The sequence below is a fragment of the Pholcus phalangioides genome, unplaced genomic scaffold (genome assembly GCF_987345545.1).
Source record: "Pholcus phalangioides strain wild (caught in Gottingen) unplaced genomic scaffold, Ppha-v1.0 ptg000031l_1, whole genome shotgun sequence".
Taxonomy (NCBI): Eukaryota; Metazoa; Arthropoda; class Arachnida; order Araneae; family Pholcidae; genus Pholcus; species Pholcus phalangioides.
Window position 1 is genome coordinate 6835530 of NW_028301621.1, and position 24458 is coordinate 6859987.

Genomic DNA, 24458 nt, shown 5'->3' on the forward strand with positions numbered 1-24458 from the left:
AAAGAAACGTAGAAATTTAAAAATATTTCTTTTCCTTTTTTCAAGGGACGCTAGGTATTTCGATTCCTATCCATCTGCCTGTTTTTGCTTCCAAAAATGCTTAATTAAAGCTGTGGAATTTTTTCGATGTACTTTTTACGGGCCCATAATTAATTTTAAAACATCCTAAACTATATGAATTCATGCAGTTGAATATTGGAAGACATTAATTTTCATGCTTGAGAAGATGTAAATAAACGGTTAAAATCAATGTTATTGCATGGATATCCAACTCAAAAGTTAGGTCCGGCTAATTACTTCATATTTAATTTTCTAGGCTTCGTATCTCTAAGCGAATTCAATATTTCAAAAATCGAGAATTCTATACAATTTTTAAAATTATTGATGTGCCGGAAACCATCACTAAATTTCCGCATTTCTGCAGTAAAATAGGCAATTTTAACTCTGATTTCTATGGGGGACCACCCTTTTCCTGACTCTCAAAGCGATGCTGATGATGATTATGACGTCTATTCAAAAGCCTCCTTACTGAGAGTATTGAAAATGTGGCAAACCATTATAAAGGCATAAACTATTATGCATATACATATACTAACAGGATTAGAGAAGTGACAAACCATTGTAAAGGCATATACACGTCTGAAACGCACTGATAGGGAACCACGGTAACCACAGAAAACGTTCCGAAAGTGATTGTTGAGGCCCCAAAACCATTGTTGCCCGACAGTTTTTTGCTCATTTGGGGCATTTGCCCTGCTCTGACGATATTTTAAAGTAGCCTATCGTTCAAGTCGGGTCCCATTTGGTATACACATATGCACAATTTTATTATACACGGGGAAATTATTATTTGGCCGTAAAAGAGGGTTGACCGCATCTGCGGGAGTGTCCGTTCAGAGGAGGAGTTTTTCTGTATCATGAACACTGATGAACGAGTTCGAATTCTATTTCCTTTATAACGTTCCGATATTTTTGTATAGAATAGAAACACGCATAGATTTTGATTAAAATAGAGGAAAATTTTCACTGAGAACTCTGCCTTTTCCGTCGTTCCCTTGCCTAATGTGGTTGTAAACGACTTAACGGTTGCCTTTATGGAATCTATCGTCACGCATTCACCTTTTGGCAGGGCCGGTACTAGGAGGGGGCAACTAAGTTTACGTGGACACATAGAACACCATTGAAAAATTATGGAATTTTGGGGAGCCATTGCCCCCCAGCGTCAAAGGTGGAGTCGACTGATCTAATGTATATATGAATTGACATCATCATCATCATCTTGTCCCCCCCCCCCCCCTCAGACTTCCAAGTCTATTTCCACCTATGGTGCCTGCAGGCCGGACTTCTCACAGGTCCTTCTATAGTAAATTTACAGCGTAAAAAAAAATTATGATGATCTTGTGTGGGCTTCAGGGCTGCAGCTCTTCCATCCCGTATACCTTCGGGGAGGGCATGCTCCTAAAATAACAAACCTGTTCATTATTCAACGTAATGTCTCTATTCAAGATTTTGTCTAGTTTTGATCTGATATTTTAATGAAGAAAAACATTTCTGATTATTAACGTTTTTTTTTGTCAAATGACGTCTCTGACTTGATCTGCATTGCATTCGTACAAATAGTGGGGGGGAAGGAGAGAATCAGTCAAATCTTCAATCAATCGAAATGAAGAACAAACAAGATCTAACAGCTGCTGCAGCAGCATCAGCCCCCAATATCGATCCTTCTGCCGAGAAGAGAGAGAGAAAACCACTACCTCTCTGTTTTCCTCCCTCAGGCGGCCATAGATTTTGAGCTTTAGCTCTCTTGCCCCATTGTTTTTGAGCGCCATCTATTGGCTAGGCGAGATTTACAAACATTTCACCAGAGAAGAGAAATCTCTTTTCCCCGGTTTTCTTTGTTGTTTTGTTTTTCTTTTCCTCTTCATTTATTATTATTGACTCTCGTTGAGAAACCGTGTCGAGATTTCGATTGTTGCACGGGAGATGCGACTGTGGTGATTAATTGTTGAAATCTGACAAAGCTGTTGCTTTATTTGTAATTTTTTTTTTATGGAACGTAATTGTGATCAACCCGATTCCAGCTGCAGGTAATAAAGAGAGAGAGGAAGAGTATGAGCAAAAATATTGGCAAGAATAAGCTTAATCTCACGCTACCGCCTGGGTCGCTGGATGCCAACAATCTGGATCCTCCGGGCTCTGTTGAAACCAACAATGAGTAATTGTTTCCATTGTCAATCTCGTAGCCATTGTTGTAGGCCTTTTGTTGTCTTCATCATCTTTGTTTAGAGTGATTTCTTTTCCCCTTGTGTACTGTTGAAATTCGATGTTGTATATGTAATTTTAAAATAATAATTAATTATCGTTATCATTGTCTCTCACAAGGGTGAAGGTGGAAGGGCTGCATCCCGCCCCCCCCCTCGCAACGGTTTTTATCTTTTTTTTTCACGCTATAAATTCACTATTGGGGCTGTCAGTGAAAAGTCTGACCTAAGGGCCTCAGTCAAAGATCCCAGCTTTGGGGGCCTTGTGCTGCCTGATGTTGGGCCTATGCTCATATCAATCGTTAATTCATATGATAATTTGTTGTCAAAATGTTTGAATTCCTTTACCTGGGCTTGATTTCTGCTTGGGTAAGTAAGGCATTGGCCCAGTCATCAGGTCCTCCTCATACCAGTTTTGCATCCAGTTAACTCGTGCTAATGTCAACCCTAGTGTAGGCTGTGGATATCAGCATCAAATTTCATTGGGATCACAGTGACCTGCATGGGCAAGTGGGGCCCTCATGATTTTTGAGTGGCCCCAAAGTTTTAATAACATGCACTCACAGGGTTGACCAAAAAGTTCACCCTAGTTACAGGAGGCCTCTTGTTTCGGCACTAAACTCAGGCGTGGATCCATGGCTATATGTCAGGTAGGATGAATCTGTGGAAGTAGAAGGCATACAATGAATATGTATCCTGTATTTTTATGGGACACGCCCTCACTAATTACGTTCCCGCTCGGAATTCCACTAGGACCCAGCAGAGAATGGATGTTTGTTTGCAAGTTGAAGTAATTGAATTGCATCTCATAATTCAACACTCATATTTCTGTGAAGTTGTCACACATTGTTATTTTACATCTCATATTTCTGTGTTACATGAAATGCATGGATAGAACTATTTACAGTATTTCCCCTGCGCCATCCAGGATTCTGTAAAGATCGGGGACACCAGCATTTTTGAATGATGGAGTCTGGTCCATTCCCAACATGCGGGAAAAAGCGAGATTTAGTGGGAATAATATGATACATTGCAAATACTGATGTATATTAGATACGCCAATCAGAATATTAAAAAAAATATTTTTCACTGTAGCAAATTTGTTTTATCCAGGAATTTGATAACAATTATTAAAATTGAGCATTTACTTTTCGCCATCCTAAATGTAAAAAACAGGTACTGTGTTTTGCAAGGGTTTTTTCCCCCTGTGCATTCACTAATTAAGAGAGGAATTCCTGTAAGCTTTGGACTACGCTCCTGCACATTCAGGAAACTGCAGAAATTTTTGTGTGTAAAACCTGCAGTAACACAACAATTATTTAATCATTACACATCACTCATAGTTAGAAAAATTGATGGCAGCACTATAACAAGCATTACACAGAAACAAACTTCATGTTAGGTTAACCTGGGGCGGCTCTAGCTTACCTGCTGCTCGGGTGTGAAGTCTCATATGTCACCTCTAATGGCGACCCTTGCAGGAGGCTGACAGGTCTTCAGGAGGGGACCTCGAGAACCTGATTTTTTTAGAAGAAAGGTGCGCATCATTGTTTACCGTGCAAAATGTGCATGACCATACATCCTGCTTTTGAAGTAGAATTTGTTTTTTTGTTTACCTTGAGACCTGGGACTAAATCTTTATAATTTTTGGTAAGGTTGGCTCACCTGGGCCAACAAGCCAGAGTGACGTGGCCTAGCACCTGAGTTGGCCACAAGACACCACAAACAAATCTGACTAGCGAGAAAGGACAAGTATTTTTGAGAGGTTATGATAGGAAGTAGGTTGGTTTTATAATCACATCCCCAAATTGTTATTCCATATTGTAATGAAGATTGTATCCATACGTAGTATAATGTTAGTAAAAAGGAATGATGGACAATTTATGAAGATGATGATGGACAATTTCATCTTAATGTCATTATCTTCTGCTGCCGAAATACCAGGCACAGCAGGGAAAATGAATAAGTTCATCACTTTATTCGAGATTTTCTCATGTAGGACAAACCATTAGCTTCAAACCGTTCTGAATTAGGAGAACAATCGTGATAAATATGTGATGGCCTTTTTTATTTTTCCCCCACATTAACGTTCCTTTTGTCTTTAAAAATCAGTTTCTTACATTTACTTCTTTTGCTGCTGCTGTTCTTTATATGGAGTGCTTGCTTCCTATAACATCTTGTTACTTTTTGTGGCTTCTAAACGGAGCCTGAGGTAGCAGTGAGACCGTTTGAAGCGATTCCACAAAAGTTTCCTGGGTTTTTGCTCTTATCTTGTTATACAGTTGTGGTATTCACACCCATGCTCCACTGATGGCTGAGCCAATTTGGTGCTCCCCGTTTGTGTCCATTTTCCTCTGGGATTTCTTTTGGACTGTGATGTAGCCACTCTCATCAACGTTAAATACTCGTGTATGGTTTAGTATGTGTTTGTTCACTAATTTTTCTAAAATGTCAAAGAATTATGCCACCCTTTCTTCATTGAAACCTCTCATTTGCATTAGAGTATAATTATTATAATATGTAATAAAATCAGATGACCACTTTGTTTAGATCCCTAAATTGGAACGGTCCAAATAGGGCAACATTGACTGGTCTAATTTAGGAAACATAGCAATTTTGTGTGCAAATTTCAGCTCATTACAAATGACCATAACGATATATTTTAATTTCTTATTACTAAAAACACAATCATAGGGTTAAGAAACATACAGTAAATAACAAAACAACATTTTCCTCTGAATCAAGATGAAAAATAGTAACAAATAGCTGTAATAAAAACAATGTGTATAATCGTACCGAGACAAAATGCAGCTGGAAATATCAAAAATGTGCAATGCACACTTCTTCAGTTTTCCTGCCCTCTGGTATCAAGTAAATGTACTAATCAATTCCTATTTTTGAGAACAAGAGGTTCAAATTAGGCTACTTTCCCTATAATTGAAATTTTGTTTGCTGGGCCTTTCTAAGTCGGGTCGTAGGATGTGGCAGGGGCACCTGAAACCGGTGTTCAGGCCCATGGGCTCCTGCTCGGTTTGTTTTGGGTTAAGGGTGATGTAGTAAGAGAGGGGATGGGGGCAAGAACCCAAGGATCAGGCTCCACGCCTACAGCTAGGACTTAGAGGATTGGGGATGTCAGGAGTGGGCACTCAATGGCGATTCTCTAGTGGGTGCCCTAGCTGGGAACCCTGGTCCTCTCTTGCATGGCCCAACCCACGCGGGTAAAGGGCTGATATCTTAAAAGGGACAGAGCTTGGGCCTTGTCCGGTCTGACAGAGGCTATCATCAAAAGTGCTCTAAATCAACTTGTTGTCCCAAAAACCAGCCATTACCAAAATGTATGTAATATGAGAATAGAATTTTTTTACGATAATTTTATCTCTCTGTCTGATGTTTCAGCATATTATGTGTTTTAATTGATGTTTTCTGTATCAATTAGTAAATCAACATTTGACACAAGTTTGGAAGCCCTACAGAAGAGTCTCGAAGGACTGGAACTGGATGACCAGCAGAGGAAGCGTCTTGAAGCATTCTTGACACAGAAGCAGAAAGTCGGGGAACTTGTTTGCGAGGATTTTGACAATCTTGGTGAGCTGGGAGCAGGTAACGGAGGTGTCGTGACCAAAGTTTTACACAGACCCAGTGGATTGATCATGGCGAGAAAAGTAAGTAAGCAAACCTTATTAAGTATATACAGGGATAAAACAATACGGGTGGAAAGGAAAAGCCATAAGAATTTATGTCTTAGGGCAGAGCTGGACAAATCTTATTCACCAGGTCAACCTAGGCTAAAAATTGGTATCGGTGCCTAACATTTTCTTTGTGAGAGCAGCACAAAATGTTTGGAATTCATAGCAGCATATCTGCCACTATGCCGTGAAAAAGTCAAAAGAAGCGTTATTTTGGACCTTTTCCTCTTGGTAAAAATTTACTTCAATTTATCCAGCACTGTCTTAGTGGATGGGGAAAATCTAAACATTAGGTGGTAACTGATAAACTTTTCGTCTAGAAAATGGCTTGGATCAAGCTTTGGTTGTTGGATGTGTTTAGTGCCCAAAAAACAAAAGTTGCCAAAAATTGTTAATTTATAGATTATACTATAAGTGTTCCAGTGTTAAGAAATGGTTAATCATATGTTAAAAAATGAAAATTAAACTGCTTTTCATTGAGAATATTTTCCTGCTATGATTTAGGAGCAAACAGACTACAAAAGTGTAGCCTGTTTTAAGATTTCATTCATAATTTTTGTATTTCATATGTACGATGTAAAATTGAAATGTCCTCTAAAAAAATTGGCATTCCAGAAATGTTCATGTATAAAAATAATGAAAACCTTTGGACCGTTCTTTTACTATTAATATCGTTTCAGCTCATCCACTTGGAAGTTAAGCCAGCTATCAGGAATCAGATTATCAGAGAACTGAAAGTTCTGCATGAGTGCAATTCCCCGCACATCGTTGGTTTCTATGGTGCTTTCTACAGCGATGGGGAAATCAATATTTGTATGGAATATATGGTGTGTGTAGTGATCAGCTTTTTGTTTCATTATAATTTTTTGATGTTGCTTGCACATCCATCATAATCATTTTTCCCATTACATTTGTCTCGTTCATTTATTACATTTGTACCTTTAATGCTTATCACCCAGAATCAAAATCATAAGTATAGCTTCTCATAAATTTCAATTTTATAAGATATTAATGATCGAAATTTAAAACATCATATTTTCTTGAAATTGAATGAGTTGTTTCTGAGATAGAGACATGCAACACAACATCAGATAATCTATTATAGTTGACGCTCGATTTTATGAACCTCCAGTTTATAAACCAATAGATATTGAAACTGAAGAGATATTATTGGATGCACCTTCAAAATGTGCATCTAATGATATCATTGCTTTTGACTTGAATTAGGTATTATCTGAGATATGAGCATTTGAAGAATTTCGTCACTCAACTTTTTGCGAATGCTCCCAGTATTGTCAGGGGATTTGAAAGACATATTTGTGTCAAAAAAAAAGTTGGGATACTGATTTCAGTTTTCCATCATTTTAGTTCACGTAAAACCCTTGATGGTTATGAAGCTGTTCCTTAAAAACGAAATTATTACAATCAATGAAAAATTCTACAGCTCTTGTTGAAGCCTAGAGAGAAACAGATAGTTTTTTTATGTCCAGAAGTATTATTACGCGATCTTGAATCTGATCAATTTATGTTAATTGCTATTTTGCATTCAATTTCTTTGTAGGATGGTGGTTCTTTAGATTTAGTGTTGAAAAAAGCTGACAGAATTCCGGAACCAATTTTAGGGAAAGTTATGATTGCCGTAAGTTATTTTGTTGATTGGTTTTTTTTTTTAATTTAGTTTTGAATATAATTAAATCTCATTATACCTTTTCTTTTTTATCTCCCAGTTTTTCTTTCAATTTTCGTGAAACTTTCTAATGTGTATATCTTACCTGATGAGAGGGAAAATCCTCAAAGACCTACATGCAAACTAAGCACGCATTTGGAAAAATGCAGAAAAAATAAGACACCAGTTTTATCAGAATAACTGGATTTAATGGCAAGCTACAAGCAGTGCAAATTTGGTTCAAAATAAAATTTTCCACACATCAACATTTTTAATTGCCAATTCCGCAAACACCCTTCTAACTACAATTGGTCTAATTTGCCAAAAACTTTTCCATTGCACCAGCTTTCGATAGAGCCTACAATGAACCATATAGAGGTAGATAGTTTAGTAGATTGCTGCAAAAATTCAATTTTGCACTTTGCCTTTTAGCGCTTGTGGCTCACCATTTAATACAGACATCCTGATAGAGGTAGTGTCACCTTATAGGATTTTTTTTTGCAAAATCAAATTGTCCCCAAAATCTGTAACAACAAGTTTGAATATTTGGCTAATATTACTCTGACAAACGCTGATTTCAGTGATATATTGCGAACAAAATATTAAATATCCCCTGAACGTGAACACTATTGTTGTTTGTTGTAAGCTCTTATGCAATGGGCACGTTTTTTTTGTAAATTTGACTGATTGTAGCAAGAAGTGTGTTTGCGAATTGGCTATTAAAAATTTTGGTGAGTTTCAATTTTGAACTTTGCAAATTTTTCAGTGCTTGTAGCTTACCATTGAGTCTAGAAATTCTGATGGAAATGGTAACACTTTATAGGACTTTTTCTGCTCTTTCAAAATATGTGCTTAATTTGCTTGTAGGTCTCAGAATTTTCACAAATCTGGGGTTTTTAGAATTGACAAATTTTCCTTCCATAATCGGATCCATCACTGAAAATTCTTCAAGAGAGGACAAGGTTGCTATGATGTTTTATGTTCTTCTTGGGCTCTTCTATCCCCCTCTTTCGTTTGGCAGAATAGGTCACATTCATCTTGTATATTTAACTTTTGTGTTATTTCGTGGATGCCCTACATTACTTGAGCATTGATAAAAGTAGTAGGCCTTGTGCATTGTTTCTGATAAACTTCATTGAATTATAATTCAAATAATTATGATTTTTTCTTTCTGTTTTGCAAGACAGTACATGTCCTTGTAAAAAGTTTGCCAAGTAATTTTTAATGAATTGGAACATACTGAGAAGTGTTGTACATACATTTACTGATTTATGATTATCTGTGGTGTGCTAGTTGTTATGAGTTGGAAATGTTGTCAGAGCTTATTTCAGCTTATCACCACTGTGAAACCGCCATGGTGCTTACACAGCTTCACAGTGGTAGGCAATACTTTTAGGCAATTGTTCCCAAGTGGTGTGCCATAGTGCCCTAAGACACCTTGATCAGTTGACTAAATTTGCTTGAGGGACATGTTACCATGGTGCTCCAAGTAATTCTGTGATATGAAATTTCATTAAGCCATGTACTTATTTTTTCATTATGAGCTTCACAATTTCCTGTGTGTAATCGGCAGATGCAAATTTTGCTGCTTTGAGAAAAATTCCATTGTATAGTCAGTCTCATAATCTGCATGTGAACCATTCTCAAAAAAGAAGAAAAAAAAGCTGCGGGTATCCCGTAAACATGGGCTACTTCTGCCTGGGATTCTTCTTTGTCCCAAAATAATGAAATAATAAAACATGCTCCAATTACTTTAGGAAATACTGGTGTACAGTAATTAGAAGAGGGCTCGACAAACCACAAAAAAATCTAGGCCCCAGAAAAAAATTTTAGGAGGAATTTTTTTTAAACTTTTCCAGAACATAGCATGTCATGAACATGAGGATATCAGTCCTCTTAGATGTTGATAAATACACTAATATGAATTTCAAAAATTTTGTGTTGTTCTGGCTCTACCACACAGAAAATTTTACGTGTCAATCCTAATTTTTTAGTTGCCATGGCGACCTGGCACCTGGGATTTGTCCAGCCCTGAGTTAGAGGTTTCAACTTTCACTTTAAAGTTTTTGAAAAATCTATTCACAATCGGAATTCGTACTGAAGTTTGAACCCTAAATCTACTTGTAACTGGATGAAATTTTGATTTCCACAAGATGAGCAACATATGAATTGCAAACACAGATGACCAAGTTCAATGTCATTGTTGAGCGTTTATCAAAAAAAAAAATGCTTTTTGTTAAAATTTCTCTCACTTGGGAAAAACTTCAACTTAGAGGAAGAAAACTTTTGAGCCAAGTTAAAATTTCAACATTAAAATGCGGAAAAAGTTTGGGGGTGAGTAAAAACTTAGACTTAAACAGATACTCAAGGTATCAGAGTTTGAGTTACCGTGAATTGTCTGTATATGTATATTCATGTTTATTTCTACTGGAGCACAATTTAAAAAAAATATATAAATATCTTCAATATCTAAAATATTTCCTTTCATCATTAACTCTTTCAGGTTTTAAAAGGTTTGAATTATCTTCGTGAGAAACATCAAATTATGCATAGAGGTGAGTATTAACCTCAATAGATCAGATTGCTATGTATGTTCTCCACACTGATCATAATATTAACTCACCAATATATAGATGAGAAAATGTTTTTTCATGGTTGTTTGATTTAAACAATGGTTTTAACAAAGTGGTTTTTTTTTCAAAAATTCACATAAAAAAATGGCCTAAATATAATTTTTTCTCTTAAAAAATATATTGATTCATTATTGAGAATCAATCATTCATTCCAAAATTTTTCATTCTTACCGCATTTTTTATTCTTGGGGTGCATTCTAATATTATATAGTTTAAATATATGACATTGATGTTTGTTATGGGCATCTTTTCCTCAGCCTCCTCGTTGGGCATCTTACCTGTTGTGGCGTTGTATTTGTATATCTTTAAATGATGTAAGATGGTATAAGTGGTTTTTTACAAACCTCACAAAAAAGTGGCCTTATCTCAGTTGTTTAAAGTAATATACAGTACCAAAATTTATCATTCTTATTTTATTTTCTAACCTTGGACTACACTCTGATGCTCTATCTTTAGGAAATTCATGATTGAGAATTGCTTCACACATCTAAATTTAGTGGTGTATTATTAGTATTATCTCACATAGGCTTTTGTTTTTTTCCCCTCACAAAGAAGCAGCAACAGTAGTAACTGCACCATCATAGTAGGGGCAAGTGGTCTTATAATCTAATAAAGACACCAGCTACTTCTATAGAACAAAGACCAATGTACTCACAGCATCAGTGTGTGGATAGCACAACTTTTATCAAGATGCACATTAGAACAACAGCAAAGCAGCTGCTGAAGAACCATAACTAGATGGCACGGAACCTGGCTGCAATGTTCATTTGACTTCAACCCTTGCAACTTTTGACTTTGGGTGTACCTCAAAATGTTATGTGCAGTGGTCAAATTGCAAACGTTGGTGAATTGAAAGCACACCCGCATCATTCATTACCATGACATATTCTGATCTGTTGTTGAACAAGTATTTTTGTTCTTCCACCTCATAGTCATAACTAGAGCCCGGATTATATGCACTTAAAAACTGGCAAAATATGCTCTAAAAATATGCAAATATGCACTTAAAAAGGCTAAAATATGCACTTAAAAAGGCAAAAATATGCATTAAAAATGCCAAAATATGCATTAAAAAATGCCAAATATATGTCATCTTTACACACACACATCCATATATTTTTCTGCCACCTCGTTATACGCAATTTGCCTGTTGTGTCCTTTGTATTTGTATTTGAAAAATCGTGAAAAAAGTTAAAAATTCAAAAATATGTACCAAAAATGGGAAAATATGCGCTAAAAAAATTACTATGCAAAAAAAAGAGTAGGCCTGTTTTTAAAATGCATATTTTCTATTTGTTAGTGCATATTCATTCACCTCCTCACATAAGCATATACTACGTATGTGTAAATAACTTCTAAATACTTTTTATTTAAGCATTTTCAATTTCTGGATTGTCGCTGTTCAGTAACGAAATAACAGTAAAAAAAAGAGTTTCTAAAAGAATTGATCATTTTTGACGCTTACGCTGAAACAGTTGATATTTGGAAAAAAAAAATCCTACCTGCGAGGAAAAACCCCGATGTTATGAAAATATTCTGAGCAACATTCATTTGAAAACTACGAAAAAGTGATTAAGCTTCAATAAACCTTCACAAATATGCACTTATTCTGAAAATTCTTTGATTTTATGCATTTATATGCATTAATGCTGGAAAGGGCCAAAATATGCAAATGCATATGCACATATGCATTTGCATATTATCCGGGCTCTAGTCATAACACAGGGGACAACATATATAACATTTCTTGTGGAAGTTCTAGTTGTTTGTTTAATGATTTCATTTTTGTGATGTTCCCATGAATTTAAAATTGTGTATTAGAGGAGTACAGAGTCGTCTATTTTAGGTTTTTAAGTATTCCCCAACACAATGCAAAATTCCATTGCTTCAAGAATATTGATGCAAATTTTCAAGTCATTCTGATTGGTGGTTCTCATTTTATAATGTTTATAATCACCCTGTATATCATAAGTTATGGTTAATTAATCTGCATTAATTGTGCTTCATTAAACACATTGTATTTACCTATTTTTTACCACAGTTTTTACAAAATAGCTTCCTAATTAAGCATATTGAAAGTAACTGGAGAAAACACATCTATATTACAGTAAAATCCCTCTTTTACGGATACCAACGGGAAAAAATTCATTCCTAAGAGAGGGGTTACCATTACTCAGGAGTTTGAAATGTATACTTTTGTTATACATTGGGAAATTATTATTTGACCATAAAAAAAAATAGTGACTACATTTGAGGGGTTCTGTCAAGAGGGGTTTTACTGTACTTGTCTCTCAAAAATGAGAAAAATATTATGGCTTATGTGCAGACCAAGCTTTTGCACTGGCAGGCTAACAGAAGCAGTGATAGTTATTAATGAAGTTTTCATGGATGTCATAAGTTCAAATAGAGTTTCTTGAGGCAAACAACTGTCAGCTGTACAAATTTCTCTCTTTTCTTCTCGATTTTTTTACCATTGTTAGTGGTTGGTATCTGAGTTGCCCCCACACATAGACATTATTTGATTTTATCTTTAAACTCTCATATACTTTTTAAACGTTACATTTTATTGTTGTGTATATAGATGTGAAGCCATCAAATATATTGGTTAACTCCAGAGGGGAAATCAAAATCTGTGATTTTGGAGTCAGTGGTCAATTGATCGATTCAATGGCTAATTCATTTGTCGGTACAAGATCTTACATGTCGGTGGGTGAATTGCATATAACATTGTCTTTCAGTTTGTTTAAATTTTTTATGCTGTCTTGTCTATCTTGCATAAGTTGTGTAGAACTGCTTTAGAATACTTGCTACATCCTGATATTTTTCAGTGAACAAAACATATGAATTTTATAAAATTTATTGACTTGTTCATTCATTTTGTAAGCAGCATTTTACATAAGCTGAAAATACAATATGCAGTAATTTTTGTTAGATTTACAATGCATCTAGATATTTCTGATAGAGATGTCCACTCTGTGTAAAGAAATACCAGCTAGTTTCAGTGTAAAAATAACTAACATTGTTGACTATAACAAGTTATTGTTGAAATAACTAACAAGTTGAAAAATAACTAAAATAATACTCTTTTGTGCATTCAATTTTGAAGCACTACTGCTAAAAAGTTAAGCAATAAACAGAAAATTTGTCACTGTGCCTGACAGTAAAAACGAAAAGCTATCATATTTGCATGCATTGCAGAAAAACATGATCAGAAACTATTAGGCAGCAAAAAAATTTGCGTAACAGGATTTTCTTTGTGCTAATAAATTTGGTATATGAATGACATCATTTGAACAGGGTCTGCATTTTTATGTTACGTTGTTGTAAAGGAAAATTGGAATAGCAGAATCTTAAAAGATGAATACACTACGTAATTTAAGTGACTATATGTAATGGGCAGCGACAGAACATTTGATGGAAAGAAATGCAGCTGCAGTCTATGTTTGCTATAACATCCCCTCCCTTGTCCCACATAAAATGGATATTATATTGCAATGTTGTTATTGGGATCATTTAAAAAAATGACCTCAAAATAATTAATATTTCAATTTGCAATTCGGTGCCACATAAGCAGTTGCAGGGGAAAATGCATCCAGTTAGAAAATAATGATAAAATTGTATAATTATGTGCACACACTTGAATACAGACTAGATTTGAGTTGAAATATTGTATTAGAATAAATGGCCTTTGTAAGCTGTTAAGTGAGGAATGGGATATGAATAATAATTTTGGACTTATTGTACAGTCATTATAATGGGACAGTGACCGGCGCAGGTTGATAAGATACTTGCCTAAAGTACCAAAGGATGTTTAGAGGTGTCACGAGTTAGATACCCAGCTCGTCCTTGTCTGAAGCTTTCCTGACAGAGGGGTACAACAGAAACTGCAACATGACCACAGAAAAAGATTGCTACCTCAGATAGTCCCACATCGAGGGGTTAGTACACCAACCTTCTCTCTCAGTGAGTATAAAAAGCTAGGCTGCAATTTGGAATCAGCAATAAATTGTAGGTCCCAATCTAATTAGCCCTGTTTTCAGTTTGTCTCTCCTTGCATTAGTGTCAAATCCTAAGCAGTCGAAAAATTATTTCATAATCATTAAATTATTCTCCTTGAACATGCATAATTTCTATTGAAGGGGAAAGCCTTCATATTTCAACATGTGAAGACAGTCAATATGAAGGTGAAGCACAAGGTATTATGCTTCCTTAAAGGACGCCAAAATAATTTTCTTTAGATTTGTTTTCATTGGTTAAATTTGATAATTTTTTTCACATGAGGATGGTGTTCGTCCTGTGGGTATAATGACCTAAAGATACCAAAAAACAAAACTCATTTTATTATGGATCTACTATGAAAACGTCTTGAGTTGTATAAGGTTGTTCGAACCTGCTTTTATTAAAACATTGATTCTTACTTGTCCACTATCATGTTAATGACCTACTTGTATATATTATTTATGATTATAATTCATTTTATTGCAGCCTGAAAGACTCCAGGGAACTCATTACACAGTGCAGTCTGACATTTGGAGTCTCGGTCTATCATTAGTTGAAATGGCAATCGGAAGATATCCCATCCCACCTCCAGATCCCAAAGAACTTGCAGCCATATTTGGATCTAAGTATTCTGCAACAGCTGATCAAGGCGAATCCCCTTCTCCTAGCTCTAAAAATAGGCCGAGTAAGTGGGAGCCAAATGATAATTTTTTCGTAGGTCAATAATCTGGTCCAATCCTAAAAAAAAATGTTTCCTCCTAAATTTTATAATTCATATTTCTTTTCTACAGGTAGTTTTTATGTCTCATATGGTGATGGTCCTCGACCAATGTCGATATTTGAACTTCTGGATTATATCGTGAATGAGGTTTGTTTATGCAATTTTCAAAATTATAGTCAGTCTTAAATGATGAAATTATTGCTTATACAGCAACTCTACAGTCCACCCAATGTTGCTCGTGGGTGCTGTGACATATTTTTAGATTTAGGCGTTAAATGCCTATGCACATTTATTTCTGACCCAGCTATGCAAAAGACACAAACCAGAATTTAACCTTTGGTCAGGCGCAATCCAAAACCTGAGTGCAACTCATCTGTGAGATTAAAAATTACATTTTTGATTAATTTTTGCTGGAAAGCTTATCAATCTGAATATTTCAGTCAAACAAGATTATATTTGCATTTTTTACCACTTAACAGTTTCTTTTTTCTGCCATATAGTGTCTAAAAACAAGCACATTTTTAATAAACAATCTTGCATTCAAATCGATTATATAAATTCAAATCAGTAGTCAAAACTGTTACAAGTATTGAATTCATTAATTCATGATGGTGAAGAAAAATGGCATTTATACTTAAAGTTGTCTTTTGCAGCACCCGAACGCGGTTATTGGGCGAAACTAAGTGCTTAAGTAGCTTTCTTATATTTCCCTGCAGTTTCCAGTAACAAAACTTTAGGGTTTTGTAATTGGTTTTTTCGGGGACACGATCAGACCCAATTCATCTCACAGATTATGTAGGAAATATTGATCAATGTCATTATTTCACATTCAGGTAATGATGAATTAGGGGACTGGAACAAGGGTATACAATCTATTGTGCAGGTATATAAAAAATATTGAAAATTTTGATAATTCAGAAATAAAAAATATGTAATCAGGCGCAACTCATCTACCAGGTTAATGTTCCCCTCACAACAGTGCACTGTAGAGGAAATCACAATACCCTTGTGTGGGGGAGTCAGGAAGCTACTACGGCTCCATCCTGTTCTTGGTAAACACCGTTCTTGGGCATGAAAAAATGGGTACTTTATCATATTAGATACGCCCGACCAAAGGTTAAGGAAATCATAAATTTGGATTTTGCAATTAAAATTTTACATAATATTAATACAAATTTGCAACAATACCAGGACATACATGACATAACAAAACAGACTCACTTATTCCAGGCAACAACATTCAAAATGCTTGTGCCTTCCCAAGTTTTATGGCATACAAAAGAATATGGTGTTTCTGCGAATAGCAGTTTATCCCCATATACTATATTCATTGCTGTGATTAGAGGTATTGTATACATAGATTTTCATTATTCACTCACATTGTTTTGAAGAAAAAAAATGCTCTTCACACAGTATGCAGACCTTCAACAAGATACTTACATAATATTTAAATTCAGGCATTTGCAATTTTCACTTTGGACACATGGTAGCACCACCAGAACACAAAACATGCATAACGCTGACAACATAAATGTGCTACCACCCGTACTTTACTCTCAGAACACAGATTCTGGCATATATTGATTTTTTATAAATTCTGCCGAGGACAGAGTGCAAGGTGCATATACAGTTGAGTTTGTAGTCGTATTGTATAATTAAATATCATAACGTATCATCTTTTTGCTTTACAGCCTCCTCCAACTGTTCCTTCGAGTGTCTTTTCTTCTGAATTTAAAGATCTTGTTGATAGATGGTAATTTTTACTCATTTCTCTTTAAACAGAATTTTTCGTGAGGGGTAATATTAAGTGCACTTGAATTTGGATACTTTGCACTCGGTACATGAAACTATAATTCAAATACTATGCACTTTGAAACAGATTTTTCACACTTATATTGAATGTACAAATATCCGTTTTATAGTGGATATTTAAAATAAAGTGCACAGTTAATTCCATCTGTTTTAAAATTCATTTTTATAACTACAACCAAATTAAGTGTCTGCCAGTTATAATTATTTAATGAATTTTAATTAAATAATTAATTATAGTGGGTTAACTATTCATTAGTTAACTCCAAACAGTAAAAGCTGGTTTTTATTGAATCAATTAACCGATATGAACCAATATTAGTTCCTGACACCTATTGATTACTAATCAGAATTCATTAATAATTAACTGATCGTGCAACATCACATTGCAATATCAATTTTTTTGCGTTATTCTTCGAGACGTGGCTATCGCTACCACAGACTACTAGACTGAGGAGTCTAGGGCGTCGTCGCCATACTGCGAATGTGGCAAAACTGCACAGCCCTTACTACAGTGATTATCTTTCGCACACGATCCTGCCACCCCACGTGACAGTTAATTAACAATCAATTGATTATTTTGACTTTTATTATTTCATAATTAGTTATAATGACAATTAATCATTACAAAAACTCCATTGGGTTTAGTATTCCACTGTAAAACAGATACTCAGTAGAAAGTATCTGTTTTAAAATGCAAACTATTCATTTTATAGTGGAGATCGCACACACATCCAAACTAAAGTGCAGTTAATTCCATCCCCGTTTTTTAAATAACTAAAACATGTGCATGTTTATGCTTCTATTAAATTATCGCAGTTGCTATTTATGAATTGTTTTGCTTTTAAGTCTATTCGTCTTTTTTTACCACAATCAGAGTTGCCAACTGCTACGAATTGTCTGTAGTTTCTACAGATGGCCACAATGAACTACAGAGCTACAGGAGACACTCTCAATACTACAGAAATTGGTTTAAAAAATCTTGTTTTTGAGTTTCTTGTGGTGTTTTACTTATTTTTATTATTTTTTCAAAATTGCATCAATTTTTACCTTAATGATGAATTTGTATACACATGTGAGAGAGTTCGAGAGAGACTCGGAACCGATCTGTTTTGTCTGTGTGTGGAAGGGGATCTGAAAGCAGCGTCCAAACTTTCTGCTCTACCAATACCTTCTATAGCAGAAAGCCTCAGCGCGGAGCTTGTGACTTCACTGAAGTCATCCATTTCACCTATAGTCATTGCATATGCTGCAGAAAAAAAATAAAGATTCTGCATATGTGTCATCCAGCATTATCCAATGACCGCAGGTGAAATGGATGACTTCAGTGCCATCAAAGCTTTATGCGGAGGCTTTACACGCAAAAACCAGTTTACCATCAAAACTGGTCCATGCTGTGGGATGAAAATGAGTTTTTGAATGGTTCACCTTGCTAGTCCAGACCCGGTTTCATTTGCATAGCGCATGGTTGAGCTCGCGGAACTTGTGTCGGAAAGAATGTTTCATCATAGGTGCCGTAGCGTAGTAGCTATGATACGAAGAAAACAAGGATGAGGGAAGTCTTGGGTTATACTAGATATCCAACAAGGGCATATACAGGTTGGGACTGCATTGATATCCATAAATTATTAAGGGACTCGGCAACCTTGGAACATTATTTTGGAGGGGGGGGGGGGGGTTATGTGGCTTCAGCCCTCTAGGTTCCAGTGCCACTGAGGTGCTGTATTTAATGAACTTTGAATTAAAATTTTTGAGTGATTATTCCCCCCCCCCACCCCCTATGGAAAGCTGAACATTCATCACTACTTACGAGCTTTAAACTAATGTTGGCATGTCTGCATAACTGTAATTTAGGGGCCATTCAAGTATTATGTAAGCAGATTTTCAGCCATTTTTGACCCCCTCCCCCCCCCCTGTCCACAAAATTTTGTCAGCAGCTTAGAATATTTCATATCTTCAAAAAGAGGTGGTTGATGACGTAAGCAACCTTCAACCCCCCCCCCCCCTTGTCATCAAAAGCCAGCAAATCCGAAACCCCCTCGATGCTGACATAATATTTGAATGACCCCTTATAAAATGAATTCCGCCAATGCTCAGTTAACTTTTATTTTTCCACTTTCTACAGTTTGAAGAAAAATCCGGCTGAAAGGGCAGATTTGAAAACCTTAACTGTAAGTCCAGTGATGTTTCTCATTTTTTTAAACAAGTTTGTAAACTGTGATTTAATGTTTTAAATGTTATTTTTGTTTAGTTTTGATTATTTTATATGATACTTCTGCAGTGTTTTGCGATCTGAAGTTGGTTTTTTGCAGTTTTCCAATTTCGACACGCAAATGCAAGCCTGTCTCCCATTTGAAAAAGTCTTTCCACAGAGAGCAGGCAGGTATCATGTTTTATACTTCCATAACATGGATAGTGGAGAGTGACATCATCCTGAGATAAGTCGCCATCTGGTGGCAGTATCAGCAATTGTGAGTTTTGGCTTTAACTAGGTCAGACCATCCATGTACGGCCCCATTCAGTGCACATGAGCTCCAAGGAAAGATTGAGAAATTTGTTGCCTTTGTAGTCTAGTGGTCTAGGGCATTCACTCGAAAAGTGAAAGGTCACTGGTTCTATACCCCCACAAAGGCAGTTCAATTTTCTCTCTTTATTACGTAAATTCATTTTTGCTGTAGAGTGACATCACCCTCAGATTTGTATGGTAATTGTCTGTGTATAAAGCACATGCCCTTTGTTTAGAATTTTGTTCATCAAAGCCCTTATTACATTTTCTGTGCTATCTAATCCAGACGTAGGAACCATCATACCACAATACACAAGTACATTCTATATGTAACTGCTTGGCTTACAAAGCATGTAAAGTTTACATCATACTTGTGCCGTCTATCTGGAATATATTGACAGAATACAAGATGTCTCTTCGCTACAAATCTATCTATTGGAAGTTCCTTACCCAGTGTATATAATTTTTTTGAAAAGTCTGTCTGCAGGAGAGCATGAAAAATGTTTTGCAACTTTTGCAGCCTATTCGTATTGTCATCTTTGTTATTGCTAAAGTGCCAAAATAAGAGTTAGAATTGGTCTCTTGCCATTCTGTTGCAAACACTGAATTACATGACCAGTAGTCTTCAAGACGGCATTTCTTCACAAACCCATCGCAAAAGTAATAAGTTCTAAAAATTTATCCATTTCTGCAGCATTAGTTTGTTTCCAATGACTTATGTAAGTTTTTGGTTTGGCTGTTGATTCATGTGTATATTTCTTGGCCTACCTGTTGGATTCTGATATAATAATTTGCATAATTTCTTTATTGAAAAATAAAATGATTCTATTTGTCGTGAGGAGGCTGAGGGGTGTGCACATTCAGGATGCATTATGCCATGGCTACCCTTAAAGATAATATTATTAGTCGGCATGCAATTCGTACCAATGTTAGGCTATTTTATAATTTGATGTAGAAGCTACTCAAGAATCATCAGTTTCACACTTTCAGTACTTTCTGAAATATTTTACAATCTATCAACATCTCAATACTCGAGCCTGGGGAAATCTAAACTGAATCCATATTTGCTTCATCTCCTGCTGCACTTTCTTTGGCATCATTACTTTCAGCTTTGGTAGACCTACCTGAATCGGAAACACTGTCACAAAGTTTACAACTGTTTTCCCTATAAGGTATTTTCTTGTCTCATCAGTTGAAAGAAGCTTTTGTGTTTTTTTTCAAGGAATGTAAAAAGTATGTTGTATATATATATATATATATATAACTTGCAAGAAACATAACAAGAACGCAAAGTAAACTACACACTTGCAAAAATTTCGCCAAACCCCTGAAAATTGTGCTGTTAGTACTCTCTTGTAAAAATTTTGTGAAAACAAAATAATATGGGATGTGCTAAAAAGTTAATAAATAAGTTGCTGATTACGCTGCAATAATATGAAGAAAGCTCAAATGTAGAGAACCAGTTACCTCGTTTCTAGCGCCCACTGAATATAAAACCACATATCTCATTCGTAGCAATGAATGTGCTAATCAAATTCTTCATCTGAAGAAAAAGGAAAAAGTCACATGGGGCGGGGGGGGGGGGGGGGTAAGTGGTTGTGAAAGTGTTGGGATGTGATGTTTGACAGGTAAAAATCTGACACCAGGAAGAACCTTAGAGTTCTCAAATGCCTGTATGATTTGGTGAAACGGAAGTGAACAGATCTTTGGAATGCTAAGTCATGGGCACTTTATCATGACAATGCGCCGGCTCACAGGTACCTCTTGGTGTCCAATTATCTGTCCTAACATCACATTCTGATACTTTCACAACCAGCTCATTCTCCTGATTTTGCCCCATGTCATTTTTTTCTTTTTTGTTTGGATAAAGAATTTACATAAAGGGGCAACAATTCTCAGGTTCCACAAAAGTGCAGTGACGAATGCACTGGATGATGTGATAAAAAATAGTTTTCAACATACATTTACATCATTGTATGAACAGTGGCAAAAATACATATTTGCACAGGATAGTTACTTTGAAGGAAATACCAAATAATCAGGTTCTGTCTCTATTGATTTTGATCACAATCATTTTCATTGTACCATAGCCATTTGTGACAAACCCGGACTTCTGTAGTGTTTATTATTTTTGTCTTTTTTATACTCACCAAGGGGTTGGTGCGCTAACCTCTTGGCTTGAGACTCCCTGCTGTGGCAATCTTTTTCTGTGGTCATGTTGCCACTGTATCGTATCCCAGTGCCAGTAAATTTTCTGACAAGGACAAATCAGGTATCTAACTTGACACCTCTAAACATCCTTTGGGACTTTAGGTGAGTATCTTACTGACCTGAGCTATTGTCTTTTGTAATAAAATAAATCTAGGAACTTTTTGAATGCAGCAGTAAAATGACCACTGACATTTTTAATTTTCACATGTAACAAAATTTTTCTATTCTTGTCAAACTTCATATTGTTTATCTATGCTTATCAAGCTGGTATGGATAGAATGAAAAGTTCACGTATATTAAAAGTGTTTTCCTTGTTTTCTTTGACTTCGTTATAAGCGAGTCTGACTGTTCTGATTTTTTTGCCAACCCAGTGAAGGATTTGAGCTATGGGGTGCTATGAATAAGCCAAATTTAATTATGGTGGCCACCAGGGCCCGTTTCTTGCATGAATAAACAGTGTACATGTCCAGGGCCCCCAATTTTGAGGGCCCCAAAATTGGCTGCCTTTTGTATTATAGGCAGGCTCTGACCCCTCCTGCATGTAATAATAATATAATAACATTATATAAGGGGCCCTAAAAATTTATATTTGCCCAGTGCCTGAACATATGCGAAACAGGATCTGGCCGCCACGCAGATGTGGTGATAAAAATGTTTAAAATTTTGAATTTGATTTTTAAAATTCACATGCAATAAAATTTTCATATTTTTGTTATTATTGTTACATGATTCCCCATTTTGCCGCCTTGCACATAACTCCATTCTAACACATTTTATAAATTTTGTCATTTGATATGCAGCGGTGTCCAGAGAAGAAAAGGTGTTTTTCAAAAAGGGGATGTGTGTGTTTCACGAAAAGGTGTAGCTATTTTAGCAACAGGTGTTTCTCTGGTGACCTCCAGTTCTCACAATAGCAAACAACCAATCAATGCCAGACCATGTGAACTAACAGCGACCTGATTTTTGAATGAGAGCATGCTTTGAGGGTCAGAAAGAGAAAACCATTCGTTTGTACCGATGTTTAAGTGATGGCGAGAGCACGTATGCCCAGGTGCTCTTAATTTAAAAAGTCTCGCCAACAGGCCTAATGATAAAATCTTCAAACGTTACGCTTCACTCATAGCTCGAAAAATGTGGTAGATGGCAGCACTATGACAAGCATTATGCAGAAACAAGCTTCACATGAGGTTCACAACATGAAAATGCACATGCCAACATGTACCAATTTGTTAGAAATTCTGCAGAGGAATATGGACGAGGTACATGTGAGGTTTAGTAGTGGTCTACATTTTGTGTGTAGGTAAATCAAGGGTTTGCATTACAAAGCAGTGAGATAGATGGGCTTATTCTAGGTTTGTAGCATTCAATTGTCTTCTGTATTTTTAGGGCATGTAGAGGCAATATATATGTAGATGCAATATTTACAATGTTCAGCAAAGAGCTGCAAATGAGAGTGCTTCATTTGTCAAAAACTATTACACTGGCATTGAACAGTAAAATGTAAACAAAAAAGGATGGACAATGCAGTAAAGCCATCTGGTTCTCACTTTGACTTATTTACATGTGTAATTGGCATTGTGGTTTTGAAGGGGCGCATTTAAAAATACTTACATGTCCATAATTTGCTGTGTGCATTGGCAGCCGCTGTGGTGGTCAAGTGGTTATAGTGATGGACTCGCGATGCGAGGATCCGGATTCGAACCCCACAGTGGTGGTCGGCTGAAGTTGGTTTTCTGTGGTTCCCAACTTCAAGGCGCGAATGCGAGCCGATCTCCCCGTTAAAAAGTCTTGCCACAGAGAGCAACAGGCCTACAACGTTACAAATATTCAATCATTACACTTTACTCACAATTTAAAGTATAGATGGCAGCACTGAAATATCATACACAACACTAGCTACACCCTCAGACTGTTAGGTGCACTCACTTTGTTCCAGACTCTGCCAAGAAGCTGGGCTGGAAGAGATCTCTGCAACGGGATAAGTCTGGTGGCAGAGACCCTGGCGGTCATTCATTGTGTGCATTGGCGAAGAGAGTGGACAGACTAGATTGAGTAAGACTCCAAAAAAGAATGTGATTTATATTGTGAGGAGAGACAGAAAAGTATCATATTGATATAATTATTTTTATATTCCAGGAGCCCCTTAATTGAAGTGTGTACATTGCAAATGTGAGGTTTGCTTGTTGACCCAATTGTGTTAAATTGTTGCAAGATGTTTTGTTATTCTTGATAATGACCTGGGTAGCAGTTTAGTTGCCCTCATCCCCCCCCCCCCGTCTTCATGGTTACTCCCTTAATGTTAAATTTAATTAGTGAAATTGCTAATCATAGACAAGTCAATTTATTTTTTCTCCTCGTTGTTTAAACAGCTTATTTGTATTTACAGACACACCCATTTGTTAAACGCTCTGATATGGAAAAAGTCGATTTCGCAGGATGGGTTTGCCAGATCATGAGACTCGATCCTTCGACACCAACCAAATTATCACCAGATGGTTAAATATGGTGAACCCTTAACCCATTAACCCTTGGTGAAGTTTCTGTGAGAAAGCATCTGAAATGGAAAGCTTAACCTGTGCTTAATGTGGTCTGGTGTACATGCAAGTTTTGTATCTGAGCTGCATTTTATATGGAGTAAATTGTGTGATAATGAATATAAGATGTTATTTGCCAAAGGTTTGTTTCACAAAATGTTGGAATGTAGATCTTTTTCTTTTTTTCGTCATGTTGGTGTTTACATGTTTCTTAAGTGTAGCAACTTTGAGTCCAAACAATCTTTATGTGAACTATATATATATGCATATATATTTGTGCACGTTTTGCAGTATTATTAATCACCTTGCAGTATTCTATGATGTTACATCTGGCAGGTTTCTTAAGCAAAAACCTTGTGAAATCTTTGAACTCTGTCTCGTCCAAATCAATGCCAGTTCATGTGTATATATATTTATTTATTATTCTCCACC

General features: G+C 36.1%; 1 protein-coding gene across 2 annotated transcripts; it reads left to right on the forward strand.

Moving 5' to 3' along the window:
- Positions 1 to 1937: 1937 nt before the first annotated feature.
- On the forward strand, positions 1938 to 24458 carry LOC149067057 (dual specificity mitogen-activated protein kinase kinase 1-like). 2 transcript variants are annotated; one of them, XM_089252806.1, is made up of 11 exons: positions 1938 to 2215; positions 5698 to 5923; positions 6628 to 6774; positions 7509 to 7586; positions 10117 to 10168; positions 12828 to 12952; positions 14732 to 14930; positions 15037 to 15113; positions 16658 to 16719; positions 18901 to 18946; positions 23879 to 24458. In XM_089252806.1, the coding sequence occupies exons 1-11, from the start codon at positions 2112 to 2114 to the stop codon at positions 23990 to 23992; spliced, it is 1230 nt and encodes a 409-aa protein (XP_089108932.1). In that variant the 5' UTR covers positions 1938 to 2111; the 3' UTR covers positions 23993 to 24458. The 2 variants fall into 2 exon arrangements, with proteins under 2 accessions (XP_089108932.1, XP_089108933.1); XM_089252807.1 differs by having other exon boundaries at positions 1963 to 2087; positions 23879 to 24086.

Coding starts and splice junctions, on each gene's coding strand:
- LOC149067057 (XM_089252806.1), top strand. CDS start 2,112: ATGAGCAAAAATATTGGCAAGAATAAGCTTAATCTCACGCTACCGCCT. Junction 14,931..15,036: donor TAGCTCTAAAAATAGGCCGA/GTAAGTGGGAGC, acceptor TCTTTTCTACAG/GTAGTTTTTATGTCTCATAT. Junction 16,720..18,900: donor AAAGATCTTGTTGATAGATG/GTAATTTTTACT, acceptor CACTTTCTACAG/TTTGAAGAAAAATCCGGCTG.